The 14,118-nt window shown below is 40.2% G+C and overlaps 1 protein-coding gene across 3 annotated transcripts in view; it reads left to right on the forward strand.

The window, feature by feature from the left end:
* DYM (dymeclin) overlaps positions 1 to 14,118 on the forward strand; it is a 210,978-nt gene that overhangs the window by 132,169 nt on the left and 64,691 nt on the right. For all 3 annotated transcript variants that reach the window (XM_084224957.1, XM_084224955.1, XM_084224956.1), the window contains one exon: positions 11,368 to 11,470. In XM_084224957.1, the coding sequence (XP_084081083.1) occupies positions 11,368 to 11,470 (103 nt within the window). The remainder of the gene's footprint in view (positions 1 to 11,367; positions 11,471 to 14,118) is intronic.

Below are 14,118 nucleotides of genomic sequence, written 5' to 3' on the forward strand. Positions count from 1 at the left end.
GAGCCAGGGCTGGGGCAGCTCTGCAGGTGGGGTCTCACCTGGGCACAGGGGCACAGGGGCAGAATCCCCCCTGCCCTGCTGCCCATGCTGGGAGATCAGCCCAGGGCAGGGGGGTTCAGGCTGGGGCAGGTCCAGCTCTCACCCACAGCACCCCCAGGTCCTTCTCCCAGGGCTGATCCCTCTGCTCATCCCCAGCCTGGGTTGGTCCTGGGGGTTGCCCTGACCCGGTGCAGCTCCAGCGCTTGGCCTTGTTAAACTTCAGATGTTTCCATGGGCTGCTGCTCGAGCCTGTCTGGATAATGCAATGCCACATATTGTACTTTGAATTTTGAGTTCATTATCAACTACCATACCATCTTCTTTTTTATTCCTTCAAAGATATATCATGCCTGGCATGATTTATTCAGAAAGCAATGCAGGAACAAAATTTGAAAATTAAAATTCTGTATGTACTGGTTTGAATACACATCTTGGAAATTCAGTTTGTGTACCAACATCCTGTGTGAAATTCCTGGTGAAGGTATAGGGGGAATGATTAAAATTCAGATCAAACTTCAGCTTTATAGTAGTGCAAGTATTCAAGCTATGTAATTTTTTATGTCTGGAAATTCAGTAAAATGAGATATTTGAACCAAAATCACTAACATGATATGGATGGAGGTACTCCATTGAAGGAGGTGGTAATACATGCAATATATTATGCTTTATGCATATTTTACATTAAAAATTGACATCATCAATATTGGAATTTGACTCAAAGTTCAGGAAATAATATATTAAGGTTTTATGAAAAGTTTTAATTTACCATCTTGATTTCAAAATTGAAACACAATCTTTAATTAAGTGATTGTCCATTGTGCTTTGTTTTGAATGTAGAGTTATTCACTGGTTTGGGTTTTTTTTTACATTGTCTTTATTCTTTGTGTGGCCTCAGTCACACTGAAGATCTAACTTTATCCAGAAGACAAAAAATGCTCATTTCCTTAATAACTGTTCTTTTTAGAGCCCGTGGTACTCATAAAAGTTCTCAGTGGTTCACAAGTGTTCACAGTGAAAATACAAATTATTTATAAATACAAATTTGGGAAAAAAAGATTGCTACCCACTATAAACAGTTATAGAAATTATCCACAGTTATAAATGTATTATCTTGCTTTTTTTTTTTTTTTTTTTCTTTATGGAGCACTGGAAGTTTACAAATTGCCTTATTGTTATGTAAAAGAGAGTCCTTGTATCTAAAATTATGTTTGGGAGAACATCTTAGCTGTGACACCTATGTGAGGTTTGAATTTTTGGTCATTTCTGTAGTGTCCTTAGCAATGACTTTATTGTGAAGTTGATTGGTCCAACTGATTTTCTTTATTTCTTTAAAAAAAAAGTTTACACTTTGTTAAAATTGTAGAGGTTTCATGTCAGTAGGATAACGAAACAGATTCTAGTGATGAGGGAGAGACAGCTAGAGGCTTTCCATGCCCTCTAGCAGAATCACTAGAGGGAGAAAGATGTGATCAGGAAGGACACCTGGCCAAAGACAAGGTCAGTCCATGAGGAAAGCAGTAAACTCCTTCCCATGGAGCAAACAGGTCAAAGAGACCTTTAGGACAGGGACCGAGAGAAAGGAGGGAGAAAGGAGACTAAGGCATAAGGCAAAAATGGTATTCTCTGTCTGCAGCATATGATGGGTCCTCCTAGGGGCTTGTTTCTTGTTCTGCTTCGACACCAAAATTCAAGTTTTGCGGAGTTAGGTCAAAGCCAGTGGAAGGGGAGGCTCGAGGGACATCTCAAATTACTGGCTGGGAGGGTGGGCAGGCCCTGGCCCAGGGTGCCCAGAGCAGCTGTGGCTGCCCCTGGATCCCTGGCAGTGTCCAAGGCCAGGCTGGACAGGGCTTGGAGCAGCCTGGGACAGTGGAAGGGGTCCCAGCCCATGGCAGGGGGCTAGGGGTGGAATGGGCATTAAGATCCCTTCCAACCCAAACATTCTATGACTCTGTGATATTATTTCCATGTTTCACAGGAGATTGCAATTAATTCATTGAAACTGTGCCAGGGCACTAAAAAGCCAAACCCTCGCTGAGCCCATGGGGCTGTGTAAGGACAGGGTGGTGCCAGAGGTGAGCGCTGTGAGGGCTCCGGGTACTGACCAGGGCTCCAGACTCATGTTCTCCTTAAATGTTAGAACAAAGAGAGCTGTTAGCAACACCCATACCCCGTGACCTTCTGCCTGCAGAATGAGTCCGTTGTCTCCTAAAGTGGACCCAGATTCTTTGCTGTCAGAATGAGTTTAGAGGGTGGAGCAATTCTCTTTCCAAGTATAGCAGGCACCCAAATATATAGAAATACATACAAATGTGCTTGCACAGCCAGTGTGTTTGAGCAGAGCTGTGCCAAATCCAAGCTTCTCAAAGGACAGGGATTTGGACCTTAGGTTGCACAACAGCAGTGTCTTTCTAATTTTCATGTTATTTCTTTGTTAGGGCTTTGGGTGAGAGTTTTGCTCAGGATGCTTTCTCCAGCAATTTCCTCTGCTTCTCACCCAGAGTGTTTTGCCCTCATTCAAGGCCAATGTAATCTCTTAGCAGCTATGAGACACCCTTATTGAATTAAGTGCAAGTAGATAAAATGGAAATATTGTGGGCTCTGCCCATTTGATATTTTTATAAAGTAGTAACAGGACAAACACTGGGATCATTGAAAGGAATTACATGCATACCTTGAAACACCTAAAACAGGTTTGAGGATTTTTAGCTCAGAATAAGCCTTGTGTTTAATCTGAGCTTTGCAAATATATATTCTGGTTATACTGGACTGCACTGATTTCCCCTCCTTAGCCTTCAGCCTTTCCGAATTTAGTTTCCTCCTTGCTACTATCTTGAAAAAGGAGAGAGGTGGTGCTCAGCAAAGCACTGCCCAGTCAAGTCAAAATCATCATGTTCTGTAGGATTTGCATGCAGGAATTCAGTCCATTCTATATCACAGCCTGCTTATTAAGTTTCTACTTCAACACAAGCTAGAGTTAGGTCCGGGCCCGCCTCTGCTCTGTAAGTGGAATTACAAGGATGTTATTTGGTATGCCAGACAAAAGGGGAATAAAACGATCTGTACCAAGATACAGAGGAAGGAATTTACTGCTTTCTGGTCCTTTTACTTCTCTAGCAATAGGAGCATCCATTTCCCAACATTGGCTGGAAAGTGGCCATGAGATGCTGAACAATTTATGCCTTCAGTTGAAAAATACATTTCCTGGTCTCTGGAAATTAAACTCTTGGCTTATTTTGTAAATATTTACTTTTGTCTTGCCACATCAAATTCCTTTCTTCCATATTGTTTCTAGTGTCATTGTCCTTCTAACTCCATTTTGGCAGGAAATCCTGTTAATGCAAAGCCTCCCTTAATTGTTCTAAGTTGTTTCTGATTTTGCTTATAAACCTACATGTATATGGTGACTTCTTGTTTTTCTACTGACTGTAGCAATATTCTAAATAATTATGTTATCCTCTCTGAGGCAGAATTTGATATGGCTTTATAGCACATGGCTTACACATCTCTGCTCATATGTAAGCAGTGGCAGATAAAAGGGTACTCTAAAATTAATGAGATGTTTTGTCATGAAGTTATCTTGAAGTATATAATTTATTAGGATCAAGTTTATGATTGTAGAATTAAAAGAGTGGCCTTTTATGTTTGCTATTTAGCAGGGAGATGGGATAGAAATAATTTTCTTACCCAGGCTGCAGTAAAACCATTTGAGAGCAGCTCAGGTGAATGACTTTTTACATGGGCAGATACCAACAAGACAGCTTTAAACAGACCAAGGACAGGTTCAGATTAGATATTAGGAAGAAATTCTTTATTTAAAAGGGAGAGTGAGGCCCTGGCACAGGGTGCCCAGGGCAGCTGTGGCTGCCCCTGGATCCCTGGAAGTGTCCAAGGCCAGTTTGGATGGGGCTTGGAGCAACCTCGGATAGTGGAATGCATCCCTGCAGATGGCAGGGAGTGGCACTGGATGAGCTTTAAGATCTCTTTCAACCCAAATCATTCAGAGTTTCTATAGTTTGGGATTTGCCCTGAAATAGCTGCCACCTGTGGCACACAGCTGTTTCCAAGGTGACACAAACATTTAAGAATACACAAGATAAGAAAAGTAGAGAAAGGTCTGATCACTGTCCAGCAAAATCGGAACATGGCAATACCCTCCTCATGTGAATGTTGTACTGTCTGGGAGTTCTTTTCATTCCCTGATCCCTTGAACCCTCTTTGTCCATGAGTTTGGCCCATGCAAACCATGTTATTTACATCCATGATGTTTGTGGAGTCTGCACACTGTGAGTCCCTTGATTTCACATCATCTCCATAAGCCAGATGGACCTAATAGTAAATATAGAAAATCTTTATTCAGCAGAATTTAGTCATGTTTCACTTTACAAGATTAAAAAGAAAGATATAAAGTGTGTTCTTACTCTCTGTTTATTCTGTTATTTAATATTATAATTGGTTATATTCTGTTTCCTGGCATCCTAAATGTCTCCCAGGCTTTAGAGTTGGTCTCAAATAAATAAGAGCAGTGCCCCTCTATGCAGTAAATGGCCCTGCAAAGGCCTTGGAGTTCTCCATGGCTATTGTCTCTCTTTATTTCTATTTATGTGCCATTGTAGCTTGGATGACTCGAATGCAGAATGCCTCAAGGGCTCTTTAGTAGGCATGAGCGCAGGGGACTTAGGGATTTTTCTCTGCATTTATTTGTACTAAATGGATTTCTCCCAGTGCTGGGCTCCTTAAGTGCTCACAGAGCACTTCTCCATTGCACACAGACAGGCACTTGCTTACAACCTGTCCCCCATACAGGTCTATGGGACAATATATGTATTGTATTTCAAGTGGAGCAGCACAGTGCATTTGTTTTGTTCTGATGTCTGGTGTGACCCTTCACAGACCTTTATTAACCAGATGGGCATTTCAGGTTGTCTGCTTGGAGACGTCTGTGCTGGGACGTATCCATGTCTAGAGTTCTTGTGCGACAGGACACACTTTGTTTTGCTGTAATCCTTTTTAAAAAATAGGTCAACCCAAGAAGTGTTCCTTACATATACAGAAATCAAAGTGTGGTTTTAACTTTTAAAGATCAGGTTTTGAAAATAAAATATTTTTAGAGCTTTTTTCTAATATGATTGTCGCTTTGTAAAATCCTTTTGTTCAAAAGGAGTATTTTTAGTGTAGCAAGGTTTTGATGTTTAGGGCTTTATATTTAAGTCTTTAGAACAGAGAACAATAGTACATTTGACATGTATATAGGAAGAGTGAGAAAAAGTAGCATAGAGTATTTCTGAATTGTTTGAGAATTCATTCTCAAACTTTTTGATCCATGGAAATGGTTTTTTTCCGTTACCAGATAGTGGTTTGTGTTTGGGTGCTGTTCAGTTTGTTTGCAGTGCTTCTGAACTAGGAGAGTGAGCAAAAAAAATTCAGAACATCCTGATTTCCAAACTTCAAATAAATTCTGTGGAGAGGCACTTTGGTCCTCAAGTAGTTCTTTACTCAGCACATACAGAATATTTCTAGATATTCAGATAAATGAAAATTCACCTATAGACTCTCAGTAATGATTTGAATTGTGAGAAATCCAGTCCTTACCCCTTCCTGCTGTCATATAACACGATCTGACTTTCCTCTGCTAATGTCATCAGTTTGTTTCCATCCGTGCCCCTTTTTTTCAGGCTTCCATCTCTTTCTTTGTATCACACCATCAGTCTAAGCTCATCTCATACCCTAGGTATTGAGATTGTCTTCTTTCCTCCCAGGTTTTTCTTGCCTCTCTGCCATTGCTTTGACAGTGCAAATAGGAATTTATTGCACCTTGAGCCAGGCTCCAACCTCCTTTGTAAGGGAGTCTGTGCCCACGTAATGATAGTTAAGTTTCTAATAACTCCTTTTTTTAATCTTATTCTGGTAATCTTGTAGAATACTGTGTAAGCAAGCTTCCTTTCTCCATTTGTGTATTTTTGGTTTTTTTGGTCAAATCACTCTTCTTTTCTCAAATCCATTGAATAAATGAGTTTTCAAGAATTTCATGGAGAAGTATGTTTTCCGGTTTAGAGCCTGTGCATTTTCATACAATTGTTTCTAAATCTTTCATGCGGGATGCTAGGGGCAGCTGCACAGCACAACTTTACTGGATATAAAATCATAGAATTGTTTTGGTTGGAAAGGACATCTAAGTTTGAGTCCAGCCCTGCTCCTCAGCACTGCCCCATGTCTCCAAGTGCCACAACCACATGGCTTTTAAACACCACTAAGGATCTGACTCCACCACTGCTCTGGGCAGCTGTGCCAGGGCTGGACAGCCCTTTCCATGAAGAAACTTTTTCTAATATCCAAACTAAATACCCTGGTGCAACCTGAGCCATTTCTGCTTGTCCTATCACTTGTTACCGGAATAAGAGATAGACACCCACCTGTCTCCAGCTCCTTTCCCAGCTCTGTTCCCTTCTCTTTTCCCTTCTCATCCTTAGTTGCCGCTCCCAGGGTGAAAGCCTTCATACTTAGGGAGCAGCTGGGATTGCTTGTTGCTGCATTAAGCAAGTTTATTTTGTGTCCAACTTCTCGAAAGATAAAGAAAAATTTAATTAAAATGCCTTTTCTCTTTACTTATCACTCCTGTAATAACTGTGCCATTTGCAAAGTTTAATTGTAGTATTATTGTTTAATTGTAGTATTTAATAGAATCACAGAATATCCCAAGCTGGAAGGGACCCACCAGGATCACCCAGCCCAGCTCCTGCCCTGCACAGACCCCCAGCAATCCCACCCTGTCCATCCCTGGCAGTGCTGTCCAAAGGCTCCTGGAGCTCTGGCAGCCTCGGGGCTGTGCCCATCCCTGGGGAGCCTGGGCAGTGCCAGCACCCTCTGGGAAAGAGCCTTTCCCTGATATCCAACCTAGCCCTCCCTGGCACAACTTCAGGCCATTGACATTTCTTTACCCTTGATGTATATTGGTATAAGTCATTTTATTTATTCTCTCTGTATATTGAAAGTATTTTGATGGCTTGATCAAGTGTTTATTAGCTTTTGTTGCTTAGATGGCCCAAGAATATATTCCTGTTTGGCCCTATGAAGAATATTTTTCAGACTGTTGGGATGTCTCACCTTCAGTTCATATAATGCATCCCGTGTTACTTTTTATTATTCAACTGTATTAATTTTAAAAAAATCTCACATGGAACAAAGTAATATAAATTATTTGTAGAATCCTGTTACAACAGGGGTAATATTGTGCTTTATTTTTTACAGTCTCATTGAAAGAGCATTGACAAGGTGTATTTTTAGTGTTGGTGATATCTTCCTTGGAATTAATTGGAACACAATCAGTGTTCCGGTATTATGCTCAGGACAAACTGGCATGTTATTTTGGAGCGTCCAATTCACTTCCTTAAAATAAAGTACATTGCTACCTTTCCTTCTCATTGTTCAAAGCTTTCAGAAAATGTTTTGGCAAATTCTAACTTCAGATTTCCTTTCAACTTCTAATTTTAATTCTCACATCTTTTTTTCCAAATTTAGTTACAAAAGCCTAATTTTATACATTGGGTTTTTTTGATGTGAAAAGTGTACTTTATGAGCTGTTTCAAAGGCACTTGTTTGAGACACTTGTTAAATGAGTTTCCTTATTGGCTTATTTTTTCCTTTTGGGATCTACAGTCTTTGTGGAGTTGACTTTTTGAAAGTGTTAAGTTCATATATTACTGGTTTGCATTTTATTGTCCATTTAAGTGCATATAGCACTTAATCAATTCACTGGTATTAGCAACCATTACTATTTAGTCGGTATTATTTTTTTTTATTTATTGAAGTTCAGCCCTGAGTTAAATTAAAAACTGCTGTGTAAAGGGAGGTAAGAAATCAATGTTGTTTTTAATTCCTTAAAAACAAACAAACGCAGGACCTTGAGATTTTTGTTCAGCCTTTAGTCTTCCTTGCTGGCTGAACTCATCGCTGCTGCAATTTGACGATCTGTAATAGACCACATTATCCCAGAATGTGTGGGTTGCAAAGACCTTAAAGATTGCACTGTGTGTGGTCAGGGGCACCTTCCACTAGACCAGGCTGCCCCAAACCCTGTCCAGCCAGGCCTTGGACATTTCCAGGGACCTGGAGACTCCCAGCTGCGCACAGCTTCTCTGGGCACCCCGTGTCAGGGACTCACCACCCTCACAGCCAGGAATTTCTCCTGATAATGCCAGCTGATGAGTCCTAATCTTCCTAACAGAAGCCAGCTCTTACCTCATCTTGCTCTTATTCCAATTTACTGTTTTGCTCACTATGCATTGGCCTGGATGTGCTTCTGTGAGGGAGAGATGAGTTGAGATGAGGAGTACCAAGATGATTTAATTGTTCTTGACATAGCTCTTCATTGTTATGAAAAGTCCATAATGGGTGAGATTGAAGGGCTGTCAGGCTCCATAGCCTGCCTGTCAGTTGATGAAGAGTGGATGAAAGAGGACAAATATTCCGGTAGAAAAATCCATATTCTTGTCAGCCTGCTCTTAGTGACCACATAGTACATATATTTTTCTGTTTGATCTCAACTTGGCTTTTAGTTGAGCAAAAATAGATGTATGATGAAGACAAATGAGGGAAATTTGAGAGACAGTCGCAGCTTCCACTTCTGGACTTTGTACCTTGTTGTGAGGAGGGGAATAACCTTGTTGTAAAGGATTTTTGCTTTTTTAAAATTGCATTATTCATGCCTTGAAAATCTAAATCAAGATTAAAACCTTATATACACTGGAGACATGGCTGCTGCAAAATCAAGCAACTCTTCTAGAATGCAGCATTTGTTGGTGATGAAAAGTATTTATGAGCTAAACTTCACAGAAATGCCTTTTGAGGGTTGTAACTAACCCTGTGCTGAGACTTTAAAAATTAGTCTGATATTTATCAAAGTGGTTTTCAGAGCTAGAGACAGAGGCACAATAATAAGTGAATGACCTGGAATTGAAGTTTTGCACCAATTTAGGGGGCAACAGTATTTCCTAGGAAGCTCCAAATCCATTACTAATCACAATATCTGGCCTTGATTTCTTCTTTTTTTCTGTGTTTAGCTGTAGCGTTTTTGTGGGGCTGTTTGAGTCTGAAGTTCTATGCATTTTTATTATGAAAAATTTGGTATGAAAAATCCTGCCATGTATCCCTGCCCTTGTGCTTATTATGGGATGGTCCTTAGAGAAGGATTACCAATGGATGTAGGAGAGAATTGTGTTGTTTTTCTAACCTGGATATCTGTGTTATGGGCAGTGGTCCCACAAAAAATTGTCCCAGCATGGTGTGAAGGACATGAGTTTCTGGCTGGGAAGCAGAACTTAGCAAGGGGAAAGACAACAAAAGCCTCTGCACTGCTGCTTTGTGACTGGAAATCAGCCACCAAGATCTTGCTTATGCCATAAACTCTATTTATAGTACACTTAATTATTAAAAAAAAAAAACCTTTAAGGAATATATAAAGAAATAATTTATCCATTATTTTCCTTTCTGCTTTTCCCTAGTTCTGTACATTTCTATTGGAATAAATAAATTTACTTTTTGCTATTTTGGTTCTGCGCAGAGTACCACTGCATGTTCATTTTCCTCTTCATATGCATTGAACTCATGCACTTTTCAAAATCTTGATCCCTTTTCCTTGTTTATATTTAAAATTCCTTTAAAGCCAAAATGCCTTATGTCTTTTGGAGAAGAATCTACTAGTTGGAAATCTGCTTTATTCCAAATTCTTCCTCTTGGTGAAATTATCTTCTGGAGCAGACACCAGGCTTAACCTGATTTTGCTGCATCCCGCCATAAGCATCTCCAGCTTGCTTTTAACTGATTATTTTGTCTCCACAGCACTAGATGGTGCTGATGACAGTATCTCTGAAATCTGAGTCTTCAAAGATACTCATGGTTGCAGAAGTAGTTCTAGTTTCCTACCAAGGTCCAGTTTGCAGGTCCAGTTATTGATCTGAACAAAAATTTCAGTCTGTGAATGAAATAACAGAATATGGGAGAGGGAAAAATGTGGAAAGCTACCAATATATCTTAATTTCTGTGTGGCTTCTTCCCCTTTTAGCATGGAATGTTCTAATGGTATTGACTAATAGCTGGGAGTTAGAGTAACTAATTCCTCATGGCTGTGAGGAGTATTGGAAAAGCGTTTTCCTGAGGCTCTTGACTAGCAATGGGATGACAAGAGCTCATTACAAGGTAGCCATTCCACACTCTAAAACACACATAGTCATCCTAGGAAAACCTGGTAGGAGTCCTGTAATGCTCTAAAAAGAAGGAAAGAAGTCCAAATGATGTTTTTAGGTGCAGAATGCCTGAAAACATCAGACACCTAACAAGAGCCAATGATCTTAGCTTGCACCAGAGTAGGTTTAGAATGTTAGGGAAAAATTTTCCTTAGAAGGGGCTGTTCTTTCACAGGCTGCCCAGAGCACTGGTGGAGTCCCCATCTCTGGAGGGATTTAAGAACCACTATTTAAAAGTGAATGTGGCATGGGTCAGTGGTGGCCTTGGCGTGCTGGGGGAATGGTTGGACTCGATGGCCTTAGAAGCTTTTCCAATATGGGGATGGGTTCATCTGTTAATTGATAGCCATGTTTGAGCTATCCAGGGCTTTAGAGGAGTATCTGACTCCTTGCTGCTGCTGAGCATTACCTGGTGGTCTTTGCCCACTGCGGCTACTTCCACCATTCCCTTTGTAAATCAGGTTACACCATCCTCTGTGAGTGTCATTGCCCTGCTTTTTTCCAGAATGCAAGAAAAATATGTTTGTTTCTCTGTATGTGTATGGACCTCTGATTTAACAGATTATAAAGCTAAGATAATCCTTTTTCAATTGACTTAGGCTAAAATAAATTTGAAAATAATATGTACTAGTAAAATGCAATAACTCAGCCTCAAAATACACAAAGCTTTTATCATGTACTCAGATTTCTCTGTCTAAGCAATAGGTTATTAAAATAATATAGGAGATACTTAAGTATATATTACAATGTATTGCATGAGGTGCTGCACTTAAAAATTGCATTCTAGCTAACACAAACTATTTATGAACTACAATTGCATGTATGCCATTCCTTTTGCGACAGTTTGACTTTTAAGAATTTAATAATGAACAGAAAGTGTTCTTCTGAGCATATATAGTATAGAATGTTTCTGATTCAAATGCTGCTGTTACTTACCCAGATGCTAAATAAATAAATAAATAATACAACTATTGTGCATTGCATTCTAAAAATTTTGTGTATATAACAAGACTTCTTTCCTTTCTGAACAGTCTTACTTCAGAATATCAGGACACTCTTGTGAAGTTATTTTAATTTCTTTTTCCTCCAGTCTATTTTCGCTGTTGTCTAAAAAACACAACAAAGTGCTGGAGCAAGCCACGCAGTCCTTGAGAGGTTCCTTGGGTTCAAACGACTCTCCACTTCCTGATTATGTGAGTATCAAAATGAATGTTGTAATGGGTGCTTCGGAATTCAAGTCATACATCCCTAAATCTGCAAAGAATTCTCAGAGTGTGGCAGCTGAGCAACCACCGACATCAAAATACAGGAACCTGTATGAATGATGTCATGTCTGAAACGTCTCTAAAAAACAAGAATTACACTTTAAAATGGCAGAATATAACCACAGCTATGCAGAGGGAAGAGACTTACTGTCAACTCATGCTTTTCAAGCCATTTGTAATTCAGAATATTTAAATCACACCATTGAAAATAGCATTTTTAAGAAGCGGGCTTTAGCATCCACAGAATCTTAAAATGCCTAAAAATGATTGAAAACAATTCCCAGTGAGCCTCTGAGGGAATACTGGAGTCATGGGCTAAATTAGTATGTTCTGAATACATGGATACTTACAGTTCCCTTCAGTTTGCTGAGCCAATGCCCACAACTAGGCAACAATTTTGTATTTAATTGCGCGGCTTGTTGGGAAATCTCTGCTTTGGGTGGAAGAAGGAGACGTCTTGAGACGACTTGAATAATTTCTTTGTGCTACTGAAGTATCTTTGGTCTGTACTCATTTGAACCCTCACTGCAGTACTGTGTGCAGGAAAGAAATGTTGATTTACCATTTGCTTGGGATTTTTGAGGATGAAAATGTACCAACTGTTTTATTTTCAGGGCTAATGCACGATCCAGAGTATGCCTGCCTAAGACTTTGCATATCCCCTTACCCTAATTATAAAAATACCTAAAAAGATAATTTGTTATGATTGTTTAATGACTTCAATAAGGAAACAGCATGATACACGTCTGCAAAACACATAGGCACACATAAACATGTGGTAACATACATATGAAGATCTATATTTTAAGATGTGTAAGAATACACACCTTAAAATGCATGAAAAATATTTTATAGGTTTTGAACTTTTTAACTTGCTGGATGTAAACAATACTGCAGTTAAGGAAAGGCCCAAGTGGAAAGGTTTTCTGTGTGAAGTTGTACCCTTATGTTCAGAGACAGCTGAAAAATGCAGCTGATAGAGCTGGGAAAGCTCCGTGGAGTACAGCCAAGAGGCTTAGATACTCCACTGATTCTTTTCTTTTTACTGTTGGTATGATGTAGGGATGGAAGAGGGAAAGAGAGCCCTTGGAAAGATTGGTGTAGGGGAGAGTAAATTAAGTTCATGGCCTGTATTTTGAAACAATAAGGTAAACTGTTAAGGCATGGCTTTCTGGTCCTTTCTTTTTCCTCTGCAAATTGTTCAGCTTAAGGCTCAATCTGAAACATAGGCCGTTGACTAAAAAAAAGGTTGAGGCCAGATTTCATCACTTCAGCATATTCTGCTTCTGAAAGCCTGTGTTTATGTTGTAAGAACAAGGAGGAGTGTAGGAGTGGAGGGGACTGAAATGTCAGAAGTCCTGAAGCATGTTTTACCTCTGTATCCCAGCATGGAGCTGAGGAACAGGGTGATTCCAATATTGCCGGCTCTGCACATGTTTGTTCATGGAGAGGTGGAGGTTTGCTTAATAAGCAGTTATCTTGCCAGGTTCTGTTTGGACCAAATATGTGTTTTAAAAATGCCTTTTTCACCATTTTTTCATTCACTTTAATTTAGAAATTATTCATTTTCTTACTATGCTCTATAATCCAAATGGGAATTTGCATAGAACCCTGTCTCTGTTTGGAAAAACAGGAGTCTGCTAAGGAAGGCAGGAGCCTCCCCTGAAATGGAGAATGTAAAGCCTCCCCCACGCTCCAAATTGCTATAAATTTTAAATTAAGGGGCTCTCAGGCAAAAAATATGGGAGCAGGAAATAAGAGTTCTTTAATAGGGAAGAAGATAAATGGATAAAATAAACAATGCAGTACACTAGAACAACACTGACAGAGCCAGAACTCAACCTGACACCCTGTTGGTCAGGGCGCTGGTCACAGTCCAGTTGGAAATGTGGCTGCAGCCCTCCTGCAGTGCCAGGGGTGGTTCTGCTGGAGCAGGGATCCTGGAGAAGGGTGGAATCTTCCTCCAAAGATCCAGTGGAAGAAGAGGCAGCGGCTGTTACTCTGGGGAATCCAGTGGGAAGCCGTGCTGGTGTTTCAGAACCTCCAGACTATATCTGGGTAGGAATGCTTGGCTCCTCCCTCTGGGTGGAGCATCTCCCAATGGGATGCTGTAGTTCTGATCAGCCCTGCAGTGACATTCAATGGCCTGTTATCAGCACATGTCCCCTCCCGAGGGAGGAGTGATTGTGATCACTCAGAGAGAGATAAGGAAAACTGCCCACTTGACAAAAGACATCTGCCATACAGATGGTGATAGAATATGTCTTGCCTTGCAATCTGGAACAAACCCGAATCCAAGGATTAAATCACATAAAAGTATTGTAGGTGCTGTTTAAGATACTGTCTTAAATTCTGTGTGTTTAAACCACAGTACTCTTTATGTTCTAGTAAGTTTTTGACCCAATACACAGTCCCTAAGCTTATACTCACTAATGGGGGTAGGAATATACTGAGTTCTACCTTTACCATGTTTATTAATGTTCTTTTTGGGAGTTATCTGCTGCAGTCTGCCATTAGGTTGTGGTGTAACAGCAGAGCTGGGAACTGAAGTAAGGAACTGATCCCATTGGCCTTGA

This window comes from Fringilla coelebs (assembly GCF_963513975.1).
Source record: "Fringilla coelebs genome assembly, chromosome: Z".
In the NCBI taxonomy this organism is placed as follows: domain Eukaryota; kingdom Metazoa; phylum Chordata; class Aves; order Passeriformes; family Fringillidae; genus Fringilla; species Fringilla coelebs.